We start from the raw sequence: 27,957 nt of genomic DNA on the forward strand, positions 1-27,957 counted from the left end.
TGTGTTGTTTGCATTCCTTCGCTGTTAATGGCCTGTCACATGTGTGTCACGCCGCTTTTTGAACTTCAATAATGGGACCATGTAATCATAATTTTTTTGCTTTAAGGTTTATTTTGTCCTAAAGCCTAATGTGACATCCATTCCTATATATGATGCCATCGTGCTGCTTGAGAATTCTTTTTCCACACGCTGATCTACTGAGACGCGTGCTTGGTTACATAATGTCGACTTCTGTCAGATTTACAACAACCACCGTATTCATCAATAAAATAGTGGATCAGATGGCCACAATGGCTATAAGATACAAATTATTTAGAGTTTAACGTGACCACAATGGCAGCGTTGGACCTACATGTTCGATCTTACGTGTTTATATCTAATGTAGACATAGAGGCACTAACGTTGGCTTAAAGATGTATTTACTTCCTCGTTCATTCAGAAAATTAACTTTGTCGATACGTAAGTGATAATCCGCATCGGGAGAGTATAACCAGTCTCGATTATCCTCCAAGGATTCTTTAGGGAAGGTAGAGGTATATGTGAACGACAGTCTTAGCACTAAGACTATTACGTACAGCGACACCTAGAACACCGGGTCTGTTCCTTACAAGAACTCACTCAAGAGTTATTTGATTTATTGATTATTTTTAGGATCATGCCACAGGAAAATGTGTGAAACAAAGTTTTCATAATAAATGGCTTAAGTGGGTGAGTGAGTGAGTGAGTATGGTTTTAGGTCGCTTTTTCCAACAACCCAGCAATATCACGGCGAGGCAAATGGGTTAAGATACCCAAGACTCTCCTGGGAAAATGGCCTCTGTTGACCCCATGATGAAGGCGCTACTATTCAGTTTGCAAAGGGACGTCACGTGATCACGTCTGTTCGAATCCCGGGTTGCCCCGAAAATTTGTGTACGTTTGTCAGCGCTATACCCATGCTCTTATGTTTCACGAAAGTGAAACAACTTCCTTGACCTTTATCATTTTGTGTTTTTCTCCACGCCGCCATATATCTGGAATACTGTTAAAAGCGGCCTTAACCAGATCGCTGCATTATCGAGTTAGCTGAAACGATGTGTTGAACGGCTCGGTCGCATGAAGATAACTGTATTCTCTGGCAGATGAACCGTCCAGATTCATTTGCACACGGAACACGACACATCAAACAGCAAAGAACCCGGATGCATAAAATGATGACTTTGATAACACCAAAGAGCATGAAAAAGATGTACCGGGACGTTAATGCCAATTATCACCATACGTTCTGCGAGTTAATTCCTGTTTTCTTATCAAGCATCATACCAACTGAGCCGTTCAGCCAGAATGGCCATGGAACCGTGTCAACATCGCCAAAATGGCGCAGCCTCCTGCTTGATCCTGTAATCTCTTTTTGGCTTCGAAATTCGGTTATGTTTCTGGTAAAATGAACACTCAAGCTCTTCACAAGATTATATGGAGACTTAATCTAATTGGGTTAAACTCCCGCCCGAGCCGTCATTATGAGGGACTGCGGCCAGACTGACCAGACACTGATATTCCAATATCATAGCTGTGAGGAGGACCACTTGATGAATGGACAACGCTGGCAGTTGTCATTGATCGGAGTTTTCATTTGCATTCGTCATCCAAATTATTAGCCTGTTATACGATTTCCGCACATCGTTAATGCCTAGCATTGTCAAGAACTTGTTTTCAGGTTTTGGGGTGTCACATTGGTTAACTATTTGAATTACTCACATTTCTTTTTTTCCCTGTTGAGATGGTGTTATTAATTCATCCATAGCGTGTGTAGTCGTCCAGTGAGCGATTTTCTTCTGTCGGTTTGTTTACTGTTAATTCCCTACAGTAGTTTCGGATAATTACATTTTACGCGCATACAACTCCATTTTTTCTCCATGTGTCCACATTTGTTTGTCCATCGGTGTTAACTTGTTTGGGTGGTGAGGAGAGTCACGTCTTAGTTTAAATATTTAGAGATCAACAGTCATAGTAAGTTGCATCAATGTACTTCCGACGTATTCTAATAATACTACAAAAGTACGAGTATTTATTCAATATTAATCCAATTATTGTCACTCGCACAGCATTATAATAGAGTTGGAATGTTAGTGTTTATCGACGTCGAGTGATATCAAGCTGTGCTTCATGTTTGAGAGGGTGGATAAGTGTTAAAGCGTTCGTTTTTCACTCCGAACACCGGGCTCGATTACCCACATGGGTACGATGTGTGAAGCCCATTTGTGCTATCCCTCGGTCGTGATATTTCTGGAATATGTGTAAAAGCTCATTGGCTAATGTGGAAGAATCGGTTTTCTGAAACCCACGAATACAAACCAAAACGCATTCAAGGCAAAACCATAGTCATAGGTATTTCTGTTTAAGTGTGATTTAATGTTAACTTTGAGCGTGAAATCCTGACATCGAAAGATTAATGAATAGACACAACCTCTGTAGAAGGTACCCACGACACTCTGCTTAAAGTATTGAATGGGGCAATAGGATAGCCTAGTGGTTAAAGCGTTCCTTCGTCAAGCCGAAGACCTCAGCTCGATTCCCCACATGGGTACAATTTGGGAAACCCTATTGTCGTGTCCTCCGTCATGATATTGCTGAAATTTTGCATAAGCAGCCTAAAGCCACACTAAATCACCCACTCATTTTTTGAATGGCATTCATCAAAATTTAGCCATGAATTCGTGCAATGTGTGAAGCTCATTTCAAATATTCGAAAGGTATATTTTTTCGATCAGTTTTCTTTTGGTCCAAAGTATCAGGCAAAAGTGTGTTAAAGTAATTATTATGTTTGTTTAGGTGTTTTTGGGGTCAATGCAATGCACATTTAGTAAATGCATTAAAACAGGGCGGTGTGTGATGATACCGGGAAAGGAAGGCGTGCTTACGCTTTTCGCGAGCTCGAGCAATAGAACGGTGAGTACAATCTGTATCGGCGGATAATCCAAGCTTATTATACCCTGACGTTGCCGGTTTGCCTCTTGTTTTTTTTGGGGGGGGTTTGTTTTGTTTTGTTTGTTGTTGGTGGTGGTGGTTCATTTATTTATTTATTTATTTATTTATTTATTTATTTATTTATTTATTTATTTATTTATTTATTTATTTATTTACTTATTTATTTATTTATTTATTTATTTATTTGGGGAGTTTGTCATCAATATCACAATTCAGTAGTGACAAATGACACCTCAACCGCTGAGCCGTTCACGTGCACATCAAACCTTGTAAAGTATTCACACGGTTCAACAACATCATATTCCTAATTACAACCCTATACATGCTTGACGTTCCGTAATCCACACGTATTAATCTTGTTTCATGTGGATGCTATTGAGCTGTGCTGATAATGTATCTCACGAGGCGAGTACCAATGGGTTAAGGTAGATTGGCATCTCCATGCAACAACAGAAAGTTTTCGTACAAATCAAACTAATAATACCCCAAGCTTAGGAAAATCCGGCATCCTTAAAACACACTGATAGCATGTTTCATCCAATAAGGATCTTTAAACATGTATTAATTTCGGTCCTGACTCGTTAAGGCGACCTACGATGGCGCCCGTGGTTCTCTAATCTCGTCCATTCAGTTCGATCCAATTTGGTCGTATTTCATTTCTTGACATTAGTGGTACGACGTTCACATGGCGATGTTGAAAAAACATTTATCATATCCTGGAAAAATATTCCATGTACAAATATTGTACTAATACGATCAATACTGTCTGTCAAACGTAGGGGTGACTTGTTCGGTCACAATGTCTAGTCAGCAACTCCAGAGGTCCTGGATAACGAGAATGTGTTTACAGAATACATAACTCATTGAACGGTGTGGGGCAGGGTGCCATGCTTTCTCTAGACTTAATTTGCTGATCGGCGAACCCGCCCTTGAATGACATAGATCTTGTCATGCCCCATGCTCATGACGCGAATGCTGGTTGGCGAGAAATGAACGTGTCACGAGCAAGCTATTGACAAGATTTATGTCATGTTCATGTCGAATTGTGTAATGTAAACACGGAAACGTAATTTGTAAATGTGCAATGGACAATTGCTTCTGAGTCCGTAAAGCTTTTTTACTTCCACGTAGCTGAACGTTTGTGTGTTTTCATTCATCGATTTCTTGACCAATTTCTTTGATTCGTCAAATGGAAACATTTAATGTAAGACTTTTATAAAACTCGGCCATGACCTTGTCTCTTAAGATTTAGAAACATGTCTTTCGGCCGAAGCAGCTAGCTCTGAAATAAGATGTATTCGCATTGTCAACCAAATAATGTGTTTGTGTCGTTGTAAATCAATATCTTAATGGTACTGGAAAAGCTTCATCAAAATGACTATGACAGTGAAATTGAGGCTGGCTCCCAAGCTAATTTTGAATAACTGAATTACGGCAATAGTTTAACCCTCTTGCGGCGTGGCGTTTCTAATTGGCGTCTCGTTAGCGAGATGCATTTGGTCAATTGGCACGTGAAATAGCACGTGCTGTGGTATCTATTGCAAACTAAATTATTGCCTGAACATGTGGCCTTAACTGGAACATTTCCCAACACATGTGTCAAGGATCTTGGGGCACACTTTTGGGACCGTTTCATCGTTGGCTCTCGGCACACAGAGCAACAATAAAACATGCTTAATGAATATCGTCACAATGCCAGGCTTCTACGTTACATAGTTTTAGTTTAACACGAGCAGGCCTTTGATATTTAGTTATTTTTCATAATGCAATTTTATTCAAATGGCTTATACATAAGTATCCTATGTACTTTCTAGATCAGATTATGATATGGAAGGACCTCAGCGAAGATTTATAATAAGTGTGGAAAGGGATCTGACGCTTTTATTTGCATAATATTTCAAGGTGGCATATATTTGGGGGACCGACGATGACAGTTCTATGTTAGAATATTCCCCTTCCTTATTTCTACCATTTCCAACACACCACTGAACGATGATAGAGCCCAGTGGTTAAAGCGTTGGCTGATGACAAAGACGACCCGGGTTCGATTTCCCACATGGAAATGTGTCAAGCTAGTTCGTGATGCCCCCATCCATGACATTGCTGGAGTATTGCCGAAAGCTGGCACAACAATACGCACAACAATATCGTCTTGACGGTCAGCATTCACTCTTTATTTAAATCCTTTGTACAAAATATATACATATGGAAATTAATTAAGCAACACCAAATTCAAAGACACATAAAAACTTAACAAAGTTAAACGAAGTAATTTTGATGATTGATTATTCAATTTTGATGTATTGACATACAGCATGAGCTTTTCATGGGTTGATATGACGCGCGTGAAGCTTGCACAGCGCACGTGCATTGCTTTAACCTCAACTTTCGAAAAATGCACTTTTTCCCTGGGGTGTTTACAAGCGCAGGTTGTCGATTGCATTCGGTTTTTCATTCATTTCAATGTCATGGCACGTAGGAAATTATCAGAGGCCACTCGTTGGCAAATAATCGGCATGAGGAATGCTGGTATGTCTCTAAGACAAATCGGGACTCAAATCGGACGACATCATTCCATAATTTCAAAACTTTTGAAAAAATACCGGGCCACTAATGAAGTTAAAGACCTGCCTAGACCAGGAAGACCCAGGAAGACCACAGTCCGGGAGGACAGAGCTTTACTGAGACTTGTACGGCGCAGGTCCTTCGACTCGAGCTCTCGGTTGAGACAGGAGTGGCTTCCAGGGAGACCCATCTCGAACAGGACTGTTCGGAATCGTCTGAAAGCTGCAGGATACCGGGCAAGGAGGCCAATCAAGCGACCCAGACTGTCTCCAGCCCATAAGGCAGCCCGACTGGCCTGGTGTAATGACCGTTTGCACTGGAACATTGCCTCTTGGAGGAAGGTCCATTTCTCAGATGAGAGCCGGTTCTTGCTGCACATGGTGGACGGTCGTACTCGGGTCTGGAGGCAGAGGAACACAGCAATGGCTCCACGGAACATCCAGGAGACTGTGGCCTTTGGGGGAGGTTCCGTTATGGTATGGGGGTGCATTTCCATGAACTGCAAGTTGGATATCATTACCATCCGTGGCAACCTTAACGGTGTTCGTTACCAACAGGAGGTTCTTGACAGGGCTGTGGTACCTCATTTTGAGAACCATCCTCTGGCAACGAGACCCATATTTATGGACGACAATGCTAGACCTCACAGGGCGCATGCTGTAAATGATTTTTTGCGGCAAAATGCAATTGACAGAATTCCATGGCCTGCCATGAGCCCTGACCTCAACCCCATTGAACATTTGTGGGACTTTATTGGCCGTCGTGTGAGGCAGAGAGACCCACCAGTCCATAATCTCAACGAATTGACGGCTGCCCTGCATGAGGAGTGGAACAGGATCCCCCAGAATCAGATCCGGAGACTCATCCAAGGAATGAGGAGGCGTCTGGAATCGGTGGTGCGTGCGCAGGGAGGACACACTAGATATTGATGAAAGTCGGTGTGCAGACTCTCAGATGACTGTTCTTTCTTTCCATGTGACATTTGTGTTAATACACCTGACAACAACGTCTGTGGATGAATAGTAAATTGTGTCCATTTTTTCATGAATTTAAGACAGTTTTAAGAATTTGGATTTCGTTGCAATAAAGCAAAGTCTTGATACTTTTTCCCTTTAAGTTGTTTGTCAGAGATCGTCTGTTGAATAAAAAAGTGTCAAACTATATCAACCCGGCATATTTTGATTGTCAGAACACTTCAAAGTTGCTCCAATAGAAAAAATTGGGGTGTTGCTTGATTAATTTCCAGGTGTATATATACTTTTCATTTCTGACACGCCATCCCATTAGCCCTTTGTAATGTGGTACGGTGGGTTAGGTCAGTGGTTAAAGTTTGCGCTTGTCACGTCAAAGACCCGGGTTCGATTCCCCACATGGGTACTATGTGTGACGCCCGTTTCTGGTGTCCCTCGCCGTGATATTGTTGGGATGTTGCTCAAGTAAAAAGAGTAAAACTAAACTCGGTCACTCACCCTTTCTGATGTTTTATCTCCACACCCACGTGCCCACATCACCACTGAGACGGTCCCTACCACACCACAAAGCTCACATTCCAAAGTATATTGGTTACGAAGACACCACGCTCCTGTGATTGATTACAGGCATCCTATAACTTGCTATCGTCATCTTACAGTCCTGTTTTGGAACTAAGGATTATCTTGTCATTATAAATATTGTTACATCGCTAAAATCGATGTGTTGCATGTGATGTATGTAAAGCATACACGCAATATTAGATATTGCTTTCAGAATCAATGCTTGAAAAGATGTAATACAATTACTCAAGTTCGTTGTTTTGGAACGATAAATCTGAGAAAATGTTCATTTACAGTTTTGCTTAAAATGCTTTTTCCACTCGGGGCATAAAATTTGGAAAAATTAGGTTGAAGGTGTAATTTGTCATATTGATAGGGGAGAAAATTATGTACCGATTAGTTTGATAAGCCTGTTTTAAAGAACACTCATCCTTTCAAAGAGTATTTTCTGTGCTTCAAATGTTAATAAATCCTTGAATTAATCCTTCACGAATTACATCCTCAAAAAGCATGCATTAGATAGGCATCGAGGAAAGAAAAACGTATTGTCACAAATGCAAGATTGATCGGGCTTTTAATAAATCGCACAATATATTTCATTTTTAGCTCACCTTTGCTGCCTTTTCCAGTGCAAAGCTTTAATGATATTGTCACAAATCAGACCTTATTTTCATCATGAACAAATGATTGTTCGCATAGAACTAAGAGAGTAATGGATCAAAGACGTATTCTTACGGAATAACTTTTTCATCAACTGTCATATTCAATCTTATCTTTGATGACGAATCCCGGATATCTAGCTGTGAGGTCTAATACCAGGAACCAACGTCCTCGGACCAGAAAAGGCATTTCAATTTGTCATGTGAGCTACGTTTTGCAATGACTGACTAGCACTCCCGCAAATTACCCTCACGTCCGCCAGAAATAAATTACCGGTTCCAAAACGCTGTATGCCATGTTTGAGTTTTGAATTACATCATGTTGGATGTTAGAGCAGGGGCCCTTTCGCTTTCGAGGTTCTGTGCGACGAACAAGTGTATTTTGTTCCTTTAGAAAGCTCCCGAGAAGCGGAAATGTTCATCAGCGGGTATTATTTCAATCAAACGTGAAGTAGCTTGGCCTTTTTAGCTAAAATTCGACCGGCGCGGTCCCTAATGAAATAATTGATGTTACCCCCTAGTGTCAGCTGCAGTTTATCGATTTGTACAGCCTGTCAAGGAACTCCTTCGGCCGCAAACAGCTATTGCCTTTGAGGGATAGCCAACGTTTCACATGATTAACTCTTCAAGATTAATTTGGTTTTTGGTCAGCCTAATTTGGCCGTAGTTACACAAAGCCGAGCTGCCAGGGCATTGTTTAATAAATTTCAAGGGCCATGATGTTTCCCTAATATAATTGTCAGAGAAACCATTCTCTTTTCAAGCCTTTGAAATGAAGTGTGTACACCAGGGATGTCTGCTACTCCCTATTTTGTTATGTGATATTAAGCCTCAGTCACATTTAGCGGTCTTTGTTGCTAATTGGATGTCGGTTCTGCCCTATACGCCACAGTGTCGTGGAATTCTAACCTGGACTTAACATGACTCCTGTAATTCAACAAATGGGCATAACTCCGGTTATTTCATGTATGGAGCTTTGGATAGGTTTGCAAATATAAGGTAATCAAACACTTGTGAAATTAGGCGTGGCGTGTCATTCGTTTCTAACGCACCACGATAAGCCCGTTTCGGCTTCAACTTTTTTGTGTCCACGTTTTCGAATTCCATCCACCTAATTCCCACAAAGAAAAGATAGGCTTGAAATTTAATAATTTTTAAAACGGCTCAAAGAAAGCACGCAAATAATCCGTAATTTGCAAGATTTTTGAGTTGGTTAAAGTTTACCATCGCATTATCTGTACTTCATCAACATAGAGGCTGAATCATGTGAGCATACTTGGTAAAGCAATAGTAGACCTCAAGAATTTATGACAAGACCAGTCTCTTCTGTCCCTTCTATCTTGGTTCTTTCGTGTCTTGGTCCTGAAGGGATACAAAGAATTCACATTCCTACAAATTGGTGATTGCCTGCTTGTATGAACCAAGGAAGAACACAGAGCGACAAATGTCAGAAGCCACTGGGAACGAGTCGTCTTGCAATGAATCTGCTTGACACGGTATGGTCTTTGATTGAGTAGGCGCATTATTGTACGCCCGTAGTACGGGACGCTATCATTCCGAAATTAAGACGTCTTGCTACAAAGCAAGAATATTCAAACGGTGAGCTATCTCTAATTCTTGAATGTGACGTCGGTGATGACGGTGTTACATATACTACTGTTTTTCTTCAACCCTTCAAGCGGATGACTTTGGTTCCGTTCGGGTTAAAAAAGGGGAGTATTTTTGTGTGTAGCTGAAGAAGATTGTTAATCGAGTTGTTTGATCAGGGTTACAACATTCTTGGCCTCAGAAAAGCTTTCGAAAGTTTGGATTGTAGACGTGAAGGTCATTTGCAGATTAGACGCATTTGTGACAGAATGATGTACGATGCGATTCCTCATTTTGACTTGGACCATGTGTTCCTGCGTTCTTTCGGGCTAATATTTGACTTACCATTGCATATGTTCGCGACTTCTTTCGGGAACACTGAGTATCGTCATGATTAATAACCTCATACTCTGGATATTGTGGGGCCGTGGGGTGGCCTAGTGGTTAAAGCGTTCGCTCGTCACGTTGAATTACCCAGTTCTATTACCCACACGGGTTCAATGTATGAAGCCCATTTCTGGTGTCCCCAGTCATGATATTGCTGGAATAAAAGTTTCGTAAAACCATACTCACTCACTTGATGAGGTCTCAATCGTATAATGGATTTGACTTCGGAGAGGTTGTGTTGCGTGTTGCTGTGTTTCTGTTGATTGACAATGCTATTGACTGACCATGTGTTATGTATATTTCAGCGCTGGGGTAGGCCGGACAGGCACATATATCGCTATTGACACACAGCTGGAGAAAGCTAAATCAGAAGGCATTATCGACGTGCATAACTTCGTAAAGTTGATGAGGGCACAGAGAGTGAATATGGTCCAAACTCTGGTAAGTTATCGGTTTTGATTTCAGATAATACTTTAGCTCACCTGAATCAGAATGGCATGTTGGTATGTTGCCTGTCATTGGTGTATCGGACTTTTGTTTTATGCCGCACTCAGCCATATTCCAGCTATATGTCGGCGGTCAGTAAATAATTGAGTCTGGATCAGACAAACCAGTATTCAACATCATGCTCACCGACCTACGTAATTGAGAACCTTGACATGCATCAAACAGCGAGTCTGGCCATCGGATGTCTTTAGCAACCTCTTTCGGCAAAGCATGAGTTAGCGAAGATCGATTCTAACCTGGCTCATCACGGTTTGAAATCAAGCAACGATATGTTAAACTCCGAGTGATCTAATTTAAACATGGCAAGCATGTCAGCCATATTGAATTTATGTTTCTTGTTGTCTTCACTCACTCAATCGTTTGTGCGTGTTCTACAATAAAATTTGATATTCGGTAAACTATGTCACACAGTGGTATACTGTATATGAACTGATTGTTTGAATGTTCAAAATGTTCCAGAAGAATGCAGGTGAGCTTCAGAACTAGTTTCAGTGCTAAACGACCGGGCTGATTGTTCTCGGTGGGTGGTTGAAAGGGAATATCCATGATCGAGCTGAAATTCGTTTATTCCTGCTGCAGTGTTGCGTAAGCGATGCGAAAACCTCAGTCAGACGGATGCCCAGTGTTTATGATAACTCAACATAAGTCTTCCATTGTTTTTGTTTAATTTGGAGGTGGTGTTATAAGGGAATATGATCGCAGATGCTGAATTACTGTCTTTGACAACAAGGGAGTTCTCACGCTTTGTGAGGCTGGTCAAAACACACTGTGGATCTAGTGGGGATATAGAGAAAAATAATGATAAAAATACCACATGTGGGCGTTTTCAGCGATTACTTCATCAACGTGTATTACATCAGGTGTTGATAAAAACACCGCTGTATAATGCACTGGCTGCTTCTCAGCGCCTGGGGGGCTGGGGGTAGCCTAGTGATTCAAGCGTTTGCTCTTCACGACGAAGAGACGGGTTCGATTCCCCACATGGGTAAACTGTGTTAAGCCCATTTCTGGTGTCCCAAGGTGTGATATTGCTGGAATATTGCTGAAAGCGCTGGAATATTGCTGAAAGCGCCGTAAAACTGAAAACTCACCCTCAACACCCTCAATAGTAGGGTTTATTGCTGATTGTAATGTAGTTCGGTTTTGCATCACAATGTATTAAAAGAGAGTGGTCATAGAGAGAAGTGTCGTCCCACCTGAACATGTGTTCTGTATGAGCACAGTTCACAATTATTGTGATATAAATCATTATCAACGGGTCCTTGTCATCACCGGGTCCTTACCTTATCACTGCAATGTTTCGATGCTGTAGGATGAGCTGAGTATGGTGATTTGGGGGTTCTTGAAATACCCCCGGTCTTGAAATGCCCGTGTCACGACTAGTCAATCCCGTGATTGTTTTCATGAGCACCTCGAGAATGGAGAGAAGAGGACGGAGAAAGTTCATGAAAATGGGCGGGACAATAGATGTTTGTGGAATGAGCAAGAAGAGGTTTTGGAGAAAAGGGTGGTTGGAGGGAGAAAAAGTAATTTACGTATACTGAACAGCAAATGAAACGCATGTTTCGAAAAAAATAAATTTGAAAGTAAGCGTCCATTATTATATCTTCTATTTTAAAAACTTGACAGAAACCAGAGTTGCGTTACTTTTGCTTTACAGTGTGCATTTGTTTTAGGAGGTGAAGGTAAATATCCACAACATGAGGTAATGCGTTACAGGCAAAGTAGAGGACGAAACAAAGATGAAGTACGGCACTGGAAAAAGAAAAAGATGAAGGAGCCACAATTTGAAGCGAGAAGCAAAATACGACAGAATTATACAAAAGGAATGTGGAAAAATACACGTCAGACTTGACCTTCCTTGCCCTTCTTGATATTAAAAGAATAAAATAAACATTTACTCATCGCGCTATGTTTTCCAATACCAATATTTCTGATAGCTGTCGTGATTTAGACCCTCTTATTAGATTTGTAGAGGTGCATCAAATTTCCACTCAATGACCATCAATCGGTTTAGCTATGTTTACGCTCATACAATCTTTACGTTAACGCCATTCTGTTCAGCTCAGTTCGATTGACGTTTAGACCTGGACCCAATTTCTCTCTCGGCATATCATGATAAAGAATATGTTGTTAGGAAGCCAGTGACAGGTTGTATGGTTATATCAATGTAACATGCGGTATAAAGTAGCTTAATAACGTAAAAACGGTACAATAAAACACGCGCTGGAGAAACGTAGGGTTTCGCGTCGCTCTTGTTTATGTTGTTGCTAGGTTACGGTGTTTTTGAAGTTATGCGACTTGACGATGAAGGATATGTTTTATGACGGAATCTGATACACTGTGTTTTCAAGAACGTCGTGAAACCACTTCAGTGCCGCGATACCGAATTACAAATTGTTGTTGGTTTCAAGAATGACAGTTCTTTCGTAACCTGTTATCTGTAGTAACCATATCCTGGTAGCGAGCCATGCCCTTCATTACAGATGCTGCATATATATTGCAAGTTAAACAGTTTCAGGATTACGGGAACTCACCGTATCATAAATACGGGATAAAACTCCTCTGTTTATGTCTTGTGGTTAATATCAGTCAACATATATGCATTTCAATATTATTTCGAATTTCAGTTATATTTCAGTCCCAGTATCAGTTCAGCGAAATTTGTATTCTATGAAATAAATTTGTATATTCTATGAAATAGAGTGAAGCCAATTAAGACTAAAATTCGTTGTACGTCAGCTAGGGCGGTGGTGAAGCCTTGTAGTTAAGGTGTTCGCTCGAGATGCCGAAGACCCGGGTTCGATTCCCCGCATGGGTACAATGTGTGAAGTCCATTTCTGGTGTCCCCCGTCATAATATTGCCGGAATATTGCTAAGCAGGGCGGAAAACTAAACTCACTCACTCTCTGCCGTTGTGAATGTCAATCAATATCCGTTGGGGGCGGCGGGGGAGCCTTGTGGTTGAAGCGTTTGCTCGTCACGCCGAATTCGCCGGGTCGATTCTCCACATGGATGCACACACACACACGTCATCGGTTCCCAATTCCGCAGATCGATGCTCATGTTGTTGATCACTGGATTGTCTGATCCAGACTCGATTATTTACAGACCGCCGCCATATAGCTGGAATATTGCTGAGTGCGGCGTAAAACTAAACTCACTCACCCACTTTAACCACTAACCCTGGGTTATTATAGCTATTTATGATCGGGTACAATGGTCTTCATATCAATCACTAATTTGTTTGGTCTAGTCTCAATTGTTTACAACCTGCTCTTGATGGACTATTCCCTAAAATCGCTAAAAAGAGTGGTAAAGGATTGTAAGAAACAAATAAATGATTTTGTGTTGTGTCGAATGTGGCTTTTTGAAATAGTTTGCAAATTGTTGAACTTAAAGGTTTCATAAAATATATTCCGTTCCACGATGGCTAAACTCAGCAATATGGCCCGTTTTACTTACACCATGCTCCTAAATTTTTTCATTCTTCATTTCTTTTGCACAATAAAAATTTCACCTCAGAAATCAATCAACCTGACCTCATGTTCCCAACAATGGCGACGCCATTCTTTTTCAAGAGGCGAGAAGCGAGTGGGTTGTGATTTACGCCGCACTCAGCAATATTTCAGCTGTAGTAACCATATCCTGGTTGCGGTCTGTAAATAATCCAGTCTCGACCAGCCATCCAGAGATCAAAATCATGAACATCAATCTATGTAAATGGGACATAATGACATATGTCAACCAAGTCAGCAAGCCTGACCACCCGATCCCGCTAGTCGCATGGTTACTTACGACAAGCATGGGTTACTGCAGATCGATTCTAACCTGGATCTTCACTAGAATATTAGGAAGATCTATATATGGCCATCTGTACAGTCTGTAGTGACATGTGTTATGTCTTTGTTTAACACTTTATTCCATATCTAAAAAAAAAAAAAACTAATTTTCACCTCGTTTGATCATGATGGCAAGTCTCACAAAATGCATATTGGGCACTGTAAACCTATACTCTGAAACTGATGGAGATAGTTTGGGCATATGGACTACTCAAAACAAGTTACGGACCATGATTCTGTCATAATGCTGTTATTTATCTGTCAATGAAGTCACATCTGTGTCAGATTAACTACAGTTTCATGGAAGAATTGGAATATTCTTGGCTATTTCAGAAGTATAATTTTCGCTTTATGACCAGGAATAATGGTAAGATGAGTTTCCTATTAAAGCTGAAAATATGTTATGATCATATCCCTTTGTGGATGAAGACTCTTTTCGTACAACAGGATCCGCATGGTTTAGAAATATAGAAAACATTCATAGAAACAATTACGAGAACTCTCAGATGTGCTCATTATAATGAGATTTGTAATTTCACTTTCATCTTTCGTTCTTGTCAAAGCGCAGAATGTTTGTATGGAGATCAATATATCATATTGCTGCAATATTACCATTTGAAACTTGAAGACAATTACAAAAGAGGAGTTATGGAAACTTATTTTCTGATATTCTCCCCCCATATTTCCAAATTTGAAAAATACAGTTCATTTGTTAAACTGTAAACCTTTGTCTAAGCCTTCTTTTGAAGTTTAGTATATCAGTTTTTTTACTCTCTTTGCTTTCGTATTTCATCATTGCCCAAGTACAAACTTACAAAACGTAGTTTGTCAGCGATTTTAGTGTATTTGATAATTGCCATGCCAAAGTGCTGAAGGTATTTCATAACTTAAAAATAAAATGGCATTTCCAGTCCTAATGGTGCCACGGCAATTGTGTTTCATGTCTCAATGTGTAAGAAACTTTATGATTCGTGGGGTTTTTTTTTTCAAAGTTCCTCACATGAATGTCGCTTTGTATTTCGCTTTAACATGTTTTATTTTGAACTGGTTGAGATATGTCGTGCGGAAGAAATCATACACAGAATGTCACGTCTATGTGGGTGTTTCAAACGACGTGTCAAATGCTGTGTCCATGAATGTGCAACACTCCATGAACTCTTCCTTGCAGTAAAAACAATACATTTATCGAAACGGTGAACCGTGAAAAAAGTTCAACTCATATTAACTCGCCGACTCCTCGATGTTCATAGTCCCAATTTATTTCCTATATCTGTTTAGTGGTGTTGTGTCTCGTCCCATCGCCGTTTACTTTGCTTACTTGAGCAGTCTTTGAGTTATGTGTTCACTGCGTATACCACCCTGCACTAGAGAAGGTGTAAAACACGGCCGTGTGTATGATCAGTCGGGTCCCCAAAACGCGGCCACGTCTCACCTCTTCTTAAACAGTCACACTGGCTCCCCATCAAAGCAACCAGTGACTACAAAACCCCCTGCATGGCCGACATGGCCCAGCACGGCCTTGCTCCCATATAGCTGTCTGATCTGGTTGATTCTTGCTGAAATAAACTGTGACTTCGATCATCTAATTAAGAGATCTGTTTGTGTCAAACTTCAGGCTTAGAAAATTGGAAACCAGACTTTTTTCCATATGCAACTTTTCCAACCTTGTGGAATTCACGCTCATATAATTCGAAGGTTTGTAAGAGTATTGCAACATTCAAGACAGGTCTCAAAATATACCTGTTTTCAATGTATTGTTAGGAACTGTATTTGTACACATTGCTGTATAAATGTCAGAGACTCTTTCAAACTGTCTTTGTCTGCTGACGTGAAAAAGGTCTATGAAGAAATCTGCATGAAGGTTCCACTTATTCCTCGAAACGTTGTTTTGATACAGGTCCCAAATGCATGTCACTGTCGCATTGGTAATATCAAATGATATGTGTGTGCGCGCGCGTGCTTTTTTGTGTGTATGTGCGAACGGCACTGTACTGGGTGCAATATAGTTTTTATTTAATTACGAAACATGACTGTTTAATGACTTGCTGATCTCTGACAGGATTTGGCTACGTTTAGAAAATATTAATTGCAACAGACTTAAGTTGGCGTCGGTAGAAAGTAAGAGGAAGCTTGAGTATTGACATCGTGAAATGACAACGATATCAATTTACTGCACAAAAACCATCGCTCTTGGACAACCGACCAAGGTGCTCTGAGTGCAAACTTTAAGTCCTCCCGAGAGACTCATTCCTGAATATGGCTCCATCAAAGAGAGTCTCCGATGACCTTTTTACTGAATTGTCCAATCTTGTAAAATCTTGGACTTATATCACACTCAAGAACGAATGTTATTGTCGAAGAGACTTGTAGGAATTGATTCCTTGAGTCATGACCCTTTTCAGACGAAATTCAATTACTTCTTGGCATCTGATCGGAACGTTGACAACTGCACAGTCAAAACATCACTTTTACTTGGCCAAAGCAACGATTATGCCTTCGATGGAGTCACAAAAATATCCATGTTAGCATGCAATGATTGATATTATCTCTGTTTAAAGGAGATACTGTTAGTCTGACGGCGAATTTCATTGCTTTGACGGTCGGGCTTATTTAGATGCTAATTTCATTTTCTCTTCTTTGGAAGAAAGTTTGAGAACTTTGATAAGCCACGGGGCTGTTAGCTCTATTAAGTCTAGGTGTCTCATGTGACCCTGTGTTCCTTTCAAGAAAAAGCAATTTGCGATATTTCTGTTTTCATCATTTCCAGAGTTGTACCTATTCGAGAAACAGTGGTCGATCTTCCTGTTTCCTTTGGCTCCGAGCCAGTGTCAACTGCTCCCAAACTATTCCGGGATTTTAATGGTTACCATTGACATTTTGCTTATATGAATAATCCATGGCCGTAAGAAAAATAAACTTGTCGGCATCTAAGTTCATAAATATTATATAATCAGGGAGACACTGAATAAGTGTTATTCATTCCACTGACAGTATTTTTTTTTTACTTTTGACTTTCTTTACGATTTAAACAAGGCGCTGTAAACAATTTGATGTGCACAGTTGCGTCCCTTACTTATGCCATGATTCGCTGATCGTTGGTTTTGACCCTCTCTGCAACGACATGCTTTATCTTTCGGTTTTGTTAACGCGTGAAACTCACACACTGCTGTTTAAGTTAGTGACTGGTAAGAATAGCGTGAAGGACAGACTTGTTTATTAAAGTTAGCAGAAATATTTACGTCGGTAGGTCGAAAACAATAGAAATGTTACAAATGTTTAGTGGGTTGGAAGAAATCTTTCAAGATATGTTTTGCATGGATGGAGAGTAGTATTTGGAGAGTATTTCTATTTCGAGAGATACAGTAAATGATCTGCGTTACACGGGTATACATTTCACTTCTTTCTGGTAATGTTTTTGTAATGTTACAGGTGTTAAATAAACATTGCCTTAAAACTGTTACTTTTTCTTTCTTCTGTTTAACTCGGTCGATTCGAAAGCACGTTTTAAGGTAACTTTAACATTACTCACACATTCTGTAGACCCCACACACCATTTAGTTAGCTCTTAGCTTTTTCTTTAGTCAATACAGTGAATATTTACTGTGTATTTTCGTTTTGTTTGTTGCTTGACATTGAGTAAGGATCTGCTTTTACTGCGTTCACAGGAACAGTACATCTTCGTATACGACTGTTTGCTGGAGGCACTCATCTGCGGCGACACCACCGTCACCAACCACAACTACATTGAAAGCTATTCCGACATGTGTCAGTTCGACTCTGAGATAGGAAAGACCAAGATTGAGGAGCAGTTTGAGGTAAGCGGATACGCTGGCGTTTTCCGTCGAAAACATAAACCACCTCAATCCCCTTCCCCCTTGATCACTCGTTTTCACATGCTTCCACATGTTTGCAATACTTTAATTTGCCAGTTGGCCATCGGGGCCTGCAGGCTTTAAAATCTAGAGGTCCTGAATAAAATCTGCAGGCTCATTTTGTTGAAGTTAAATCAATAAAACAAAACAGACAACACTGTACACAGTTTCACACTGTTTCTACTAAATCAGTTAGCGAAGCCCATGGCGCAGAGGGAATATTTATTTGTTAAAGACTACTGTTGACATTCCTGTGTATAAAGCACTGAAATACCAGGAAGTGAAACTAAGTTATCGTATCATGATGGATCATGGGTGATTCCCGAATGTTAATAACTCAAAAAAACAAGGAAAAGATTCCAGTTTGAAAAATAGACAGATAATTTACTGAAGGCCAGAAGCGCCTGCAGATATTTTAAACTTCTGGTCCGATGCATTAACAACCGGCAATTATTTCGAAAACTGTTTCCACCCTCACGAAATATTTAAACGCGCGCCTCAAAGCAAACCGTAACCCTAAACTCGACCTAAATTTCACTCTCGCCACCAACACAGCCTAGAGTTTAATCACCCATGCCTGGTGTTACGACTGATAAACCCAGTGAGCTTTTTACCAAATGGGCTGACCGGTAGACATGACTGGGATCGGACGACCATGCTTTGAGACGTATAGGGATCGTAAGAAGGTCACGGCCCTTCAGTACTTCCGGTGACAAAGAACGCTTTACGACAATGGCGATAGCACTGTGTACAAGGGGCATGTTCTGACTAATCATACCACTGTCTGACTCGGAAAACGTGAACTACATTGCATGAATATCACGTGTATTCCTGTCAATACCTGTGCAGCCAAACGTTGTAGTACACTTGGTCAGGTCTAGTGAAGTCATACTTAACGGTCCCGCAATTTGGAACCAGAACTGTTTCTTGAATACGTGTCACCGGAAATGTAATACCGGAAGTAGACTTACGGACCCTAGAATTTTACATATTTATCACTGATGCTTTCACTGTCTGGTTTACCTTGTTTGTCATAGAAATAGGTATACTATATGGATGATTTCGACTATTACTATTACTATTACTATTACTATTATTATTACAGGATATTTATATAGCTCACATATCCATGCATCTAGAGCTTTGCTCAAGGCGCTGGAATATGCACTAAATGCACTCACTCACCGAAACCAGAGCTCTTTGCGTTATTGTATTAAACATAAGTTGAACTGATTTAATAACCAATGTGAATGATTTTGAAAACGTAATATCGTCAGCGTAATGATGGCAGATTTACATATTAAAACTGTGAAAAAATGAAGGCAGTCCGTAGCTCGAGTTTAATAAGCTTGATATGGCTTCAAGAAAACCATCGAGGATCAAGGTATAATCGACTTAATATTTCTTGAACTGTTCATGTCAACATGAAATTCAGTTACAGCTATTGCATTCGGAAGTGCAAGGAACGGACTTAAAATAGGATTGTATTTTGTTAAAGAGATATGTGAATATCCAAAGAAAAACATGATGCCACATCGGTCGAGCTGCCCTGTCAACACAATGCAGGATTTGAAGTTCGTTTTTAATGCATTTAATGAAACGCCAACGATGTTATCTAACTGCATGTACCAGATACTTTGGTTGTCTCTCAAGGTTCAAGCTGAAAATAACCGCCTTGACTCAAATGCAAGAACCGGCCTTGAAAGGATATGGGGCAGTTATATAAGTTGTCCATTTTCTGGTGCTTAAAAGTCACTTCCGTTTTGGAACAGTTGTCTGTAAAGCCAAATGTACAGTGACTAGGTCCTGACTTATGTCCGTTTCTCAGACAATAAATGCTTAAGGTATGAAACCAGACGCCTAGTTAACTCAGGGGAAATATGTTTTACAAAATTGGACAGGACCAGGTTTCAGAAATGTCTTTTAAGAGTGCAGCGCCTGATCAATTGCTGTTTGGGAAGACACAGAGTACGTTTGAATATATTGCTGCCATGCGCAGAACTCGTTAAATTAATACAGACTCTCTGATGTACGTGTTGATGGGCAGAGACTGAAAGAAGTGTCGTGATATGTGTGTGGAGGGAGCGTTCGATTCCCCACGTATGAAACCCATTTTCGGTGTCCGAAATATTAATATTACTGAAATTTGCAAAAGGCGTCGTATAACTATACTCACTCGCTCAGTCACTATACACCAATAAATCATAAAACCCTGCGGATTCACATCATTCGCTCTTCATTTCTGATATTGCTGGAATCTTGTGGAAAGCGGCGTAAACCTTCAGGTGCTCACACTCTTTGGTATCACCTTTTACAGTGCTGTTGTTGTTTAACGAGCGAATAAAAGATAACGGATTGAAAGTCTTTGGACCACAGATGGTTTCGCTTTCACATGTGTACAAACCGATCCGTTATCTATAACCGCTATGGACACTACTTTGAGACAAGATACACGATTTCCAAAATGAGTCGAAACCAGGAAAAAGATTCCTTGGTCGCCAAGATGTCGGAACAAGTACGACACATCTGCTCGTAATGGCACTCGAACATCATCTTTTTTAAAGTTTCCAATATTCTGTGTGCTCAGCGAGCCAATTCTACAATAGCAATTTGAAGAGATGCCTTTTTAAGCCTGGTTCCATTGACAAAACCCAGCTGTTTGTCATTGTCAAAGATTCAAGATGTGGTCTTGGTTTAATTTGTTGGTGCAAATTATTGGCCGCGTTGTGTCAGGAAGCGATTGAACTGTATAATACACAGATCTTGTCCATCCCATTGTAGCAAGTGTTTCTTACGTAGACTGTTTACACCAGCATCGATACACTATCGATCGATGGATTAGTCCTTGTGAGGCCTTTACATGTTTTACGTACGAGGCGTAAAATTAAGCGATGTTGTGTTTATGACTTTAAGGAATATGTTATTCCGTTTGTAGGGTTTGTGTGAAAAATATATCAAATGACATTGTGTTTATGGTTGTAAGGAATAAAGTAAAGCCACATTATGATTTGGGCTGCGAGGGATCATTCTTGCGACATTATCTTTATGTTTTTTACCGAATGAAGGCCTTTTCTTCTGTGCATAAGGAGGAATGTGATCCCAGCGGGTCGATTACTTGAGTGAAATATGACAAGACATTTATTGATTTTGATTCCAAATAAATTATTGCCAAAGGATATATTTTTAACATAAAGGTCACCATAACTTATTGTTTTGTTCCATGTGTTTTCAGATTTTGAAACTTCTATCGACGACGATAGAACGAGATGAAACCACGACAGCATTGCGTCCGGAGAATATATTCAAAAACAGGTGCAAGAACATAACACCAGGTAAATATCAGGATTGTGAGGTGTGTGAATGAATTGTGTTTCACGCTGGTTTTAGCAATATTGCAGCAATATCACGGCAGGGAAAGCCAGAGTTTGGCTTCACACCTTGTACCCCTTTGTGGAATCGAGCACGGGTCTTCGGCGTTACGAGCCAACGCTTCAACCACTGGACTACACCATTGCCCCTGTTTGTTGTGAACCTACACAAAGGCTCGCTGAGGTGTGTCTTATGGCGAGTGTTCATGATCGTCTATAATTTCTGTTTGTAAACGGGAAATGGTGAAACACAGTGGTTGAAGGGATTTCTGATGGAGTCCGATTCCCCTCATTGGTACCACGAGTAAGCTTGGGAAATTAGTGAGATATATCGCTCTATATGACTACGTCACGTCCGCCGTCAGCACGAAAGAACAACGACATTATCATAATATCAACATAATTGCTGCTATTGATACCAGATTTGTTCCTCATTGAGACCTTCATGCATTTATCATCAGAAGAAGTATTTCATAAGCAGCGGTCTAAACTACTGGTTACGTCGTTCGCACGACACGCCTATGTCCCGGGTTCGATTCCCCACATGGGTAGATTGAGTGGAGAGTCTTCATGCTGGGGTTACATTGTGTTCCCAGCGGCCCTGTTTCCCCCAAGCGTAGTGCGTTATGGGATTTTGGCCATTTTCGTCTCCCCCAAAGGCAGATTTTGTTAGGTCCTGCTAAAGTTTCTTACGGTCTAACTCGGTATCCGTGATGAGCCTTTTTAGAAAACGTCTTGAAAGGCCAAAGGTGCTCAATGATTCGGCTTGTAGTCTGCTATGGATACACCACTCAGTGTACTCCTTGCTTATCGCAGTCTCTCACCCTTCTCACGTTTTGATCAATCAAGACGTTCAACGAATGAAGCGTGGACGGCCAGCTTTGGGGCACGTTTGTGCCCATGGTATATACATATGGCATCGCAAGCAATAGCATGCATTATATCCCGAGAGACAAGAGCAGCGTGAACCTCCAAGATAAAGATTTTGTGTTTGTACGTTTGCTGGGGGCATACATCGAGTTCTTGCCTCAGCAAGAAGACCAGCATCATGTACAGAGAGGGAATGCCAGAGAACACAACGTGCCGTATCTCGCCCACCCTGTAATGCGTCGTGATAGAGCGGGTCGAATCCTCTACCATACAACCAGGCTTGCCATAAGAACCGGGACAAGCGGGAAGCAATGGGAGATAACCGTGTCAAACATGAAATTAACCGAACAAATGTGGCCGAAAAAATAACGTGAAAGAACCGTGAGATGGTGGAGAATGCATATGCCTCCCGTCCCACTACGGACCGTCTGCACGTTTGCTGGCCAAAAATGTGCTGCCCTGATCCGTTTTGCCTCGACCTACTGGATTTCAGTTTAGTACCGTGACTGATGTAGCAACGTTTTTCACATTCCGCGTGTGATCATTTACTCCCCTTAAGTTGTCTCCCGGCCATCGTATATTGTGTATGAATACGTTTCGGCCAAACATGGCTGCAGGAGCAGGAACATAGTGTAACTCTAGCATAAACAAACTGATAATTCCGCTGACTTCTTGTGTGATTGCATTCCAATTTGGATAAATACGACATGGCTCATTGTTGTTTGGTTGCGGAAATCATCAAAATAATGCTAGATTTTCATTCAGTATTAAAATTCTCGTGTCATCCCCAAACAACTGTATTGACGCCATAGTAAATCTTATCTTACGTTGTGTCCAGATGATATGTAGAAAGGATGTTACGATTCATAGTAAAACTTATCTTACGTTGTGTCCAGATGATATGTAGAAAGGATGTTACGATTCATAGTAAAACTTATCTTACGTTGTGTCCAGATGATATGTAGTAGGGATGTCACGATTCATAGTAAAACTTATCTTACGTTGTGTCCAGGTGATATGTAGTAGGGATGTCACGATTCATAGTAAAACTTATCTTACGTTGTGTCCAGATGATATGTAGTAAGGATGTTACGATTCACCGATGCACCGGGGCATCGTCGGCAAGCTATGGACGATACGACACTCCATTCATGTGATTTAATATCGATTCGGGTTTTTTTTACCGATATCGATTTCTATATCCAATCTTAATACCTTTGGCTCTTGTATTTTTTACACAAAACAGCAAACATGACTTTTTGAGAGTGCATGATGGTTACTTGACTGATTAGTAATTGTCCTTTCACTGTTAATCTCTGCCTATAGCAGACATGAAATGGGTTAGGTTTTTACAGTTTTTCAATGAACTATGGTTTCAACATCAGACAACTTACCAGCATGGTGACGGCTGCTTGTTTATGCACAAAATGTCGAAAATGCTGCGATACGCATCGTATCATGGCCTCAGTATCCGTATCGAGATACGCATCGTATCATGGCCTCAGTATCCGTATCGAGATACGTATCGTATCATGGCCTCAGTATCCGTATCGAGATATGTATCATACGGTGAGGCACCCGAATCGTGACACCTCGAATGTTTAGTGTTTGTCCATAGATTATGTGAGCTTGACACATGTTGTTTCAGCCAATCGGTGTCGACCTTATTTGATGACGCCCTGTGATGGCAGCAATGACTACATCAACGCTGTCTACATCAACGTGAGTAAAACTATAACGATCCAACTCCATCACACCCCAAAACCCACAACAACAAGTTAATCCCAAACCTGGTGATCTTAAAGACTATGAGGATTAGATGGTCAGACCGTGTGAGTTTGTGGATTGCATGACATCATACCCGGTCGGCAGGGAACTTTCAATGCTCATACCATGACCTGCCTGTGTGTCTGGTCTAGACACGACTGCCCAAAAGCAGCTTTGCGACTTTGTTAACTGCTATGTGAAACAATTAAGTTACCAAATACATGTGTGCAACTGAATGAATATACATCTATAAGTCACCTTGTCATGCTTTATCCTTAAACGGCAACCTTAAGTTCGACCCCCAAACTGATAGTTACCTCGGCAAAACTGCTCTTGACTAGCAATGCCGGTACCATGTTTAAAACTGGAATTATTTCTTTAATAGTCAGAGAAACCCGCCACACGTTCCTAACCACATATCAATGAATACGGTAACCAAGTGGTTTAAACGTTCATTCATCCGTAACGCCAAAGCCCTGGAATTGCTGGAATATAGCTAAAGGCGGGGTAAAACCCAACTAACTCACTCACTCACTGCTTCAGGGCTACCGTCAGAAGGACGCATACATCGTGACCCAGATGCCCCTCCCAAACACTGTGGCAGACTTCTGGCGGCTGGTGTACGACCATCACTCCTTCTGCATCGTCATGCTGAACGAGATTGACGACAAAGACGAGGTATGTGAATGGAATAACTCTTGGGGAAAGGGTTTAAATCCAATTTGATTTGTCTTCAATTTGTCTTGTGTGTTTTTGTGAAACCTACGATAAGGTATGGTGATGACAAACCTAGAAACATAATCAGTGCGAGTTTTGAATTATATCTAGGCCCCTGGCACCCCAAAGGGACGCAACTCTGCAATCATTCACTCCTTCATCCACCCGTTATGAGGTGGTATACCAGGATGTGCGTATTACTGTTATTTCAAAGGGGATTGATTGGCTGACATGACTTCAGGGCATGTATACCTGCATTAATGACATGGGGCTAGCCTTACCTGTTCATTGATTCACTCGACTGTATGAAACAATTAACCTCTCCCCACACAATCAATCTTTGGTTATTACCATGTTTCCAGTCTAATGTATCAAAGATATAAAACGTTAAACAAACGTAACTGTTATAGGAAACGAAAAAGGGCGGCTTTTTACAGTTCATCTCACGGTTGTCTGGACATACACTGACTCGAACGTACGGGGGATTTCAATTATCCAACATTGATTTCAGTGTGGATTTCAATGTCCAACATAATAAACTCAGTTTTCACATCTTTCAAATAGACAATAATATCCTTTGCTGGAGAGGGTTAAAGCAAGGAACATTTTTCAGGTCATGCAAGGGGTGGTAGAGAGCCAAGTAGTTAAAGCGTTCGCTCGGCCCGCCCAAGACGTTCAATTCCTCACATGGGTACAGAATGTGAAGCCAGTTTCTAGCCGTGATATTGCTGGAATATTGCTGAAAGCGGTGTAAAACTATACTCACACACTGATATATTACGCGGTCCAACAAAGTGCTGACACCACTTTTGTCTTTGACAAAAGAATTTTGATTACTTTGAAAATACGAAAAAAACATAACTCCAAGTGAAAGAAGATGTATTATTTAACCTTTTCGTGTTCTGAATCGTTTTAAGGATTATTTTTGAACAGTGATTGCTCATTCTGTATCAAATATTCTGCTCGACTGACAATTGATTTTTGCTCAAATAATTTCCACGATGGAACTTTCATGCAGACAAATGTTTTGTTTCCACTTGACCTTAACGAATACAGAAGGAAAGTTTCTGATCTAGTACAGCATGGTCATTACGGTTATAGACTAAGTATATTTCAGTGGAAATCATGTTCCTAACAGTCATTTATGCTTTCAATTCTTTGCAAAATACAATAGCTTTACAAACATAATTCTCTCGATGAATAACTGTCAGCATGGTAGAAAGCATGAAGACCTCGAGGAGCCAATATTGTGGATTGGATGCGAAACTAAATGGTCAAAATGACAGATCTGTGTAATTAGTTCTGTGGGGATCACTGAGAATTGAAGTTTAAACCGTCGTGTGGATTGGATACGCTATTGAATGGTCAAAATAGCAGGGCTCTGTAATTATGAACTGAGGTTTGATCTGGTTGAAATTGGCTGTGCGTCCCGATTGTGTGGTGAGTCAGTCTTGACTAAGATACATATAAGCTTTTAGACACCAATAAGAGGCGGTGGGATAGCCTAACCAGTTGACCAGTCTTCACACCGAAGACACTGGTTCGATTCTCCACATGGGTACAATGTGTAAAGCCCATGTTGGTGTCCCCAGGTGTGATATTGCTGGAATATTGCTGAAAGCGCCGTAAAACTGAAAACTCACCCTCAACACCTTCATTAGTAGGGTTTATTGCTGATTGTACTGTATGTCAGTTTCTCATCACAGTGAATTAAAAGAGAGTGGTCATAGAGAGAAGTGTCGTCCCACCTGAACATGTGTTCTGTATGAGCACAGTGGATAATTATTGTGATATGAATCATTATCAATGGGTCCTTGTCATCATCGGATCCTAACCTTATCACTGCAATGTTTTGATGCTGTAGGATGAGCTGAGTATGATGATTTTGGGGGTGGGGTGTCTTGAAATGCCCGTGTCACGACTAGCCAATCCCGTGATTGTTTTCATGAGCACCTCGAGAATGGAGAGAAGAGGACGGAGAAAGGTGATGAAAATGAGCGGGACAATAGGTGTTTGTGGAATGAGCAAGAACGTGAAAAACGTGGTGTCTCCCGACGTGACGTTGCTGGAATATTGCTAAAATCGGCGTAAAACCATGCTCACACTATAAACCAATACATGTTGTAAAACCCTGCTGATTCATACCATCTGCTCGTTATTCTGTACACTAACGTGATATATCAATCTGCAGTGGGTCCTCCGACAAGGGTTCCGTCTACGTCCGTCTTTATTGATTGTAAACGCGCAAATGCAGGATATTAATTAAGCGTAACTATGACATGCGGACGTGGAACAAATACAAAAAGCTCAGCAAGTATGAAATATTGCCTGGTATTTTGATCGATCTGTAAAGTGGAAGAGGTTATGTTTGAAGAAATTCTGAGAGTTGGCATTGATATTGCATGTTTTATACAAGAATTTTACAGATGAGTCTGAGGTTGCAGGGGGTATTGCTGCTCCTTTGTCTGGCTCTTATCGCCGCAAGGGGTTATCAACCACGCCGCTTTAACTACACTAAGATATTCATGTAATTATAATGACTTCAATCGTTGGACGCAGTCTATAAATATGCCTTTTTCTCAAGCACTTTATTCTGTAATACGTAAGACGAGGTCAAATTACTCTAAACTTGTTTGAAATTTGGGCTCAGGATGAGTCAGGACGTTTTTTTAGTTTATTTTGCCGATCACGGGAGTTGTTAAAGGTTGAGATTTTTACTATCTCTGATTCAGCCTGTTGCGAGGGGCTTTGCATTGTAAATTTGCGTTTCTTTAAGCATGGTGACTAAGACCAATCTCGACAGACCAGACAGGAGCCGTAGTGTCCATTGGCAAACATTTCACATCAGCTGATAATATGGACTTCAATATTCGGGTTAGACACGCGTTCAGTTCAAGTACATTTATCCAGATATCAAACAGCTGTTAAATGAATTAAGGTATTGGATTTTAAAAAATGAGATGTGCTTTTTGCGTTTCAAGTTTCCGTTTATTGATATTTCTTGTCCGGTCTCCTGGAGTTGAGCATGTCTTGGTGAAAAAAATCTTGGTTAATTGAAATGAATCGATAGGCGCTAAAATATCCAATTAAGCTTTGCGTTTATCATCTTTCTGTTACGCCTGAGTTGATTTTAAGAAACTGATAAATTGGTCTTCTTCACTTGATTAACATTCCAGGCTTCAGTAATAATTCCGTGTGTATTCTTTGTCAACTTCACGTGGACATGCATTGTTGGGGTAGAAGGGCAATAACTGAAGGGATAATTGTTGGATTTGCAGTGACTGTCGTTCTTGTAGAGGACCTCGTAATAGTTGTGG

At 40.7% G+C, this 27,957-nt stretch overlaps 1 protein-coding gene across 10 annotated transcripts in view; it reads left to right on the forward strand.

The window, feature by feature from the left end:
- LOC137291043 (receptor-type tyrosine-protein phosphatase mu-like) overlaps positions 1-27,957 on the forward strand; it is a 190,775-nt gene that overhangs the window by 151,848 nt on the left and 10,970 nt on the right. For all 10 annotated transcript variants that reach the window (XM_067822302.1, XM_067822303.1, XM_067822306.1 and 7 more), the window contains 5 exons: positions 10,003-10,138; positions 17,712-17,861; positions 21,151-21,250; positions 23,805-23,878; positions 24,467-24,601. In XM_067822302.1, coding sequence (XP_067678403.1) covers positions 10,003-10,138; positions 17,712-17,861; positions 21,151-21,250; positions 23,805-23,878; positions 24,467-24,601 — 595 coding nt within the window. The remainder of the gene's footprint in view (positions 1-10,002; positions 10,139-17,711; positions 17,862-21,150; positions 21,251-23,804; positions 23,879-24,466; positions 24,602-27,957) is intronic.

This window comes from Haliotis asinina, chromosome 7, assembly GCF_037392515.1.
Source record: "Haliotis asinina isolate JCU_RB_2024 chromosome 7, JCU_Hal_asi_v2, whole genome shotgun sequence".
Taxonomy (NCBI): Eukaryota; Metazoa; Mollusca; class Gastropoda; order Lepetellida; family Haliotidae; genus Haliotis; species Haliotis asinina.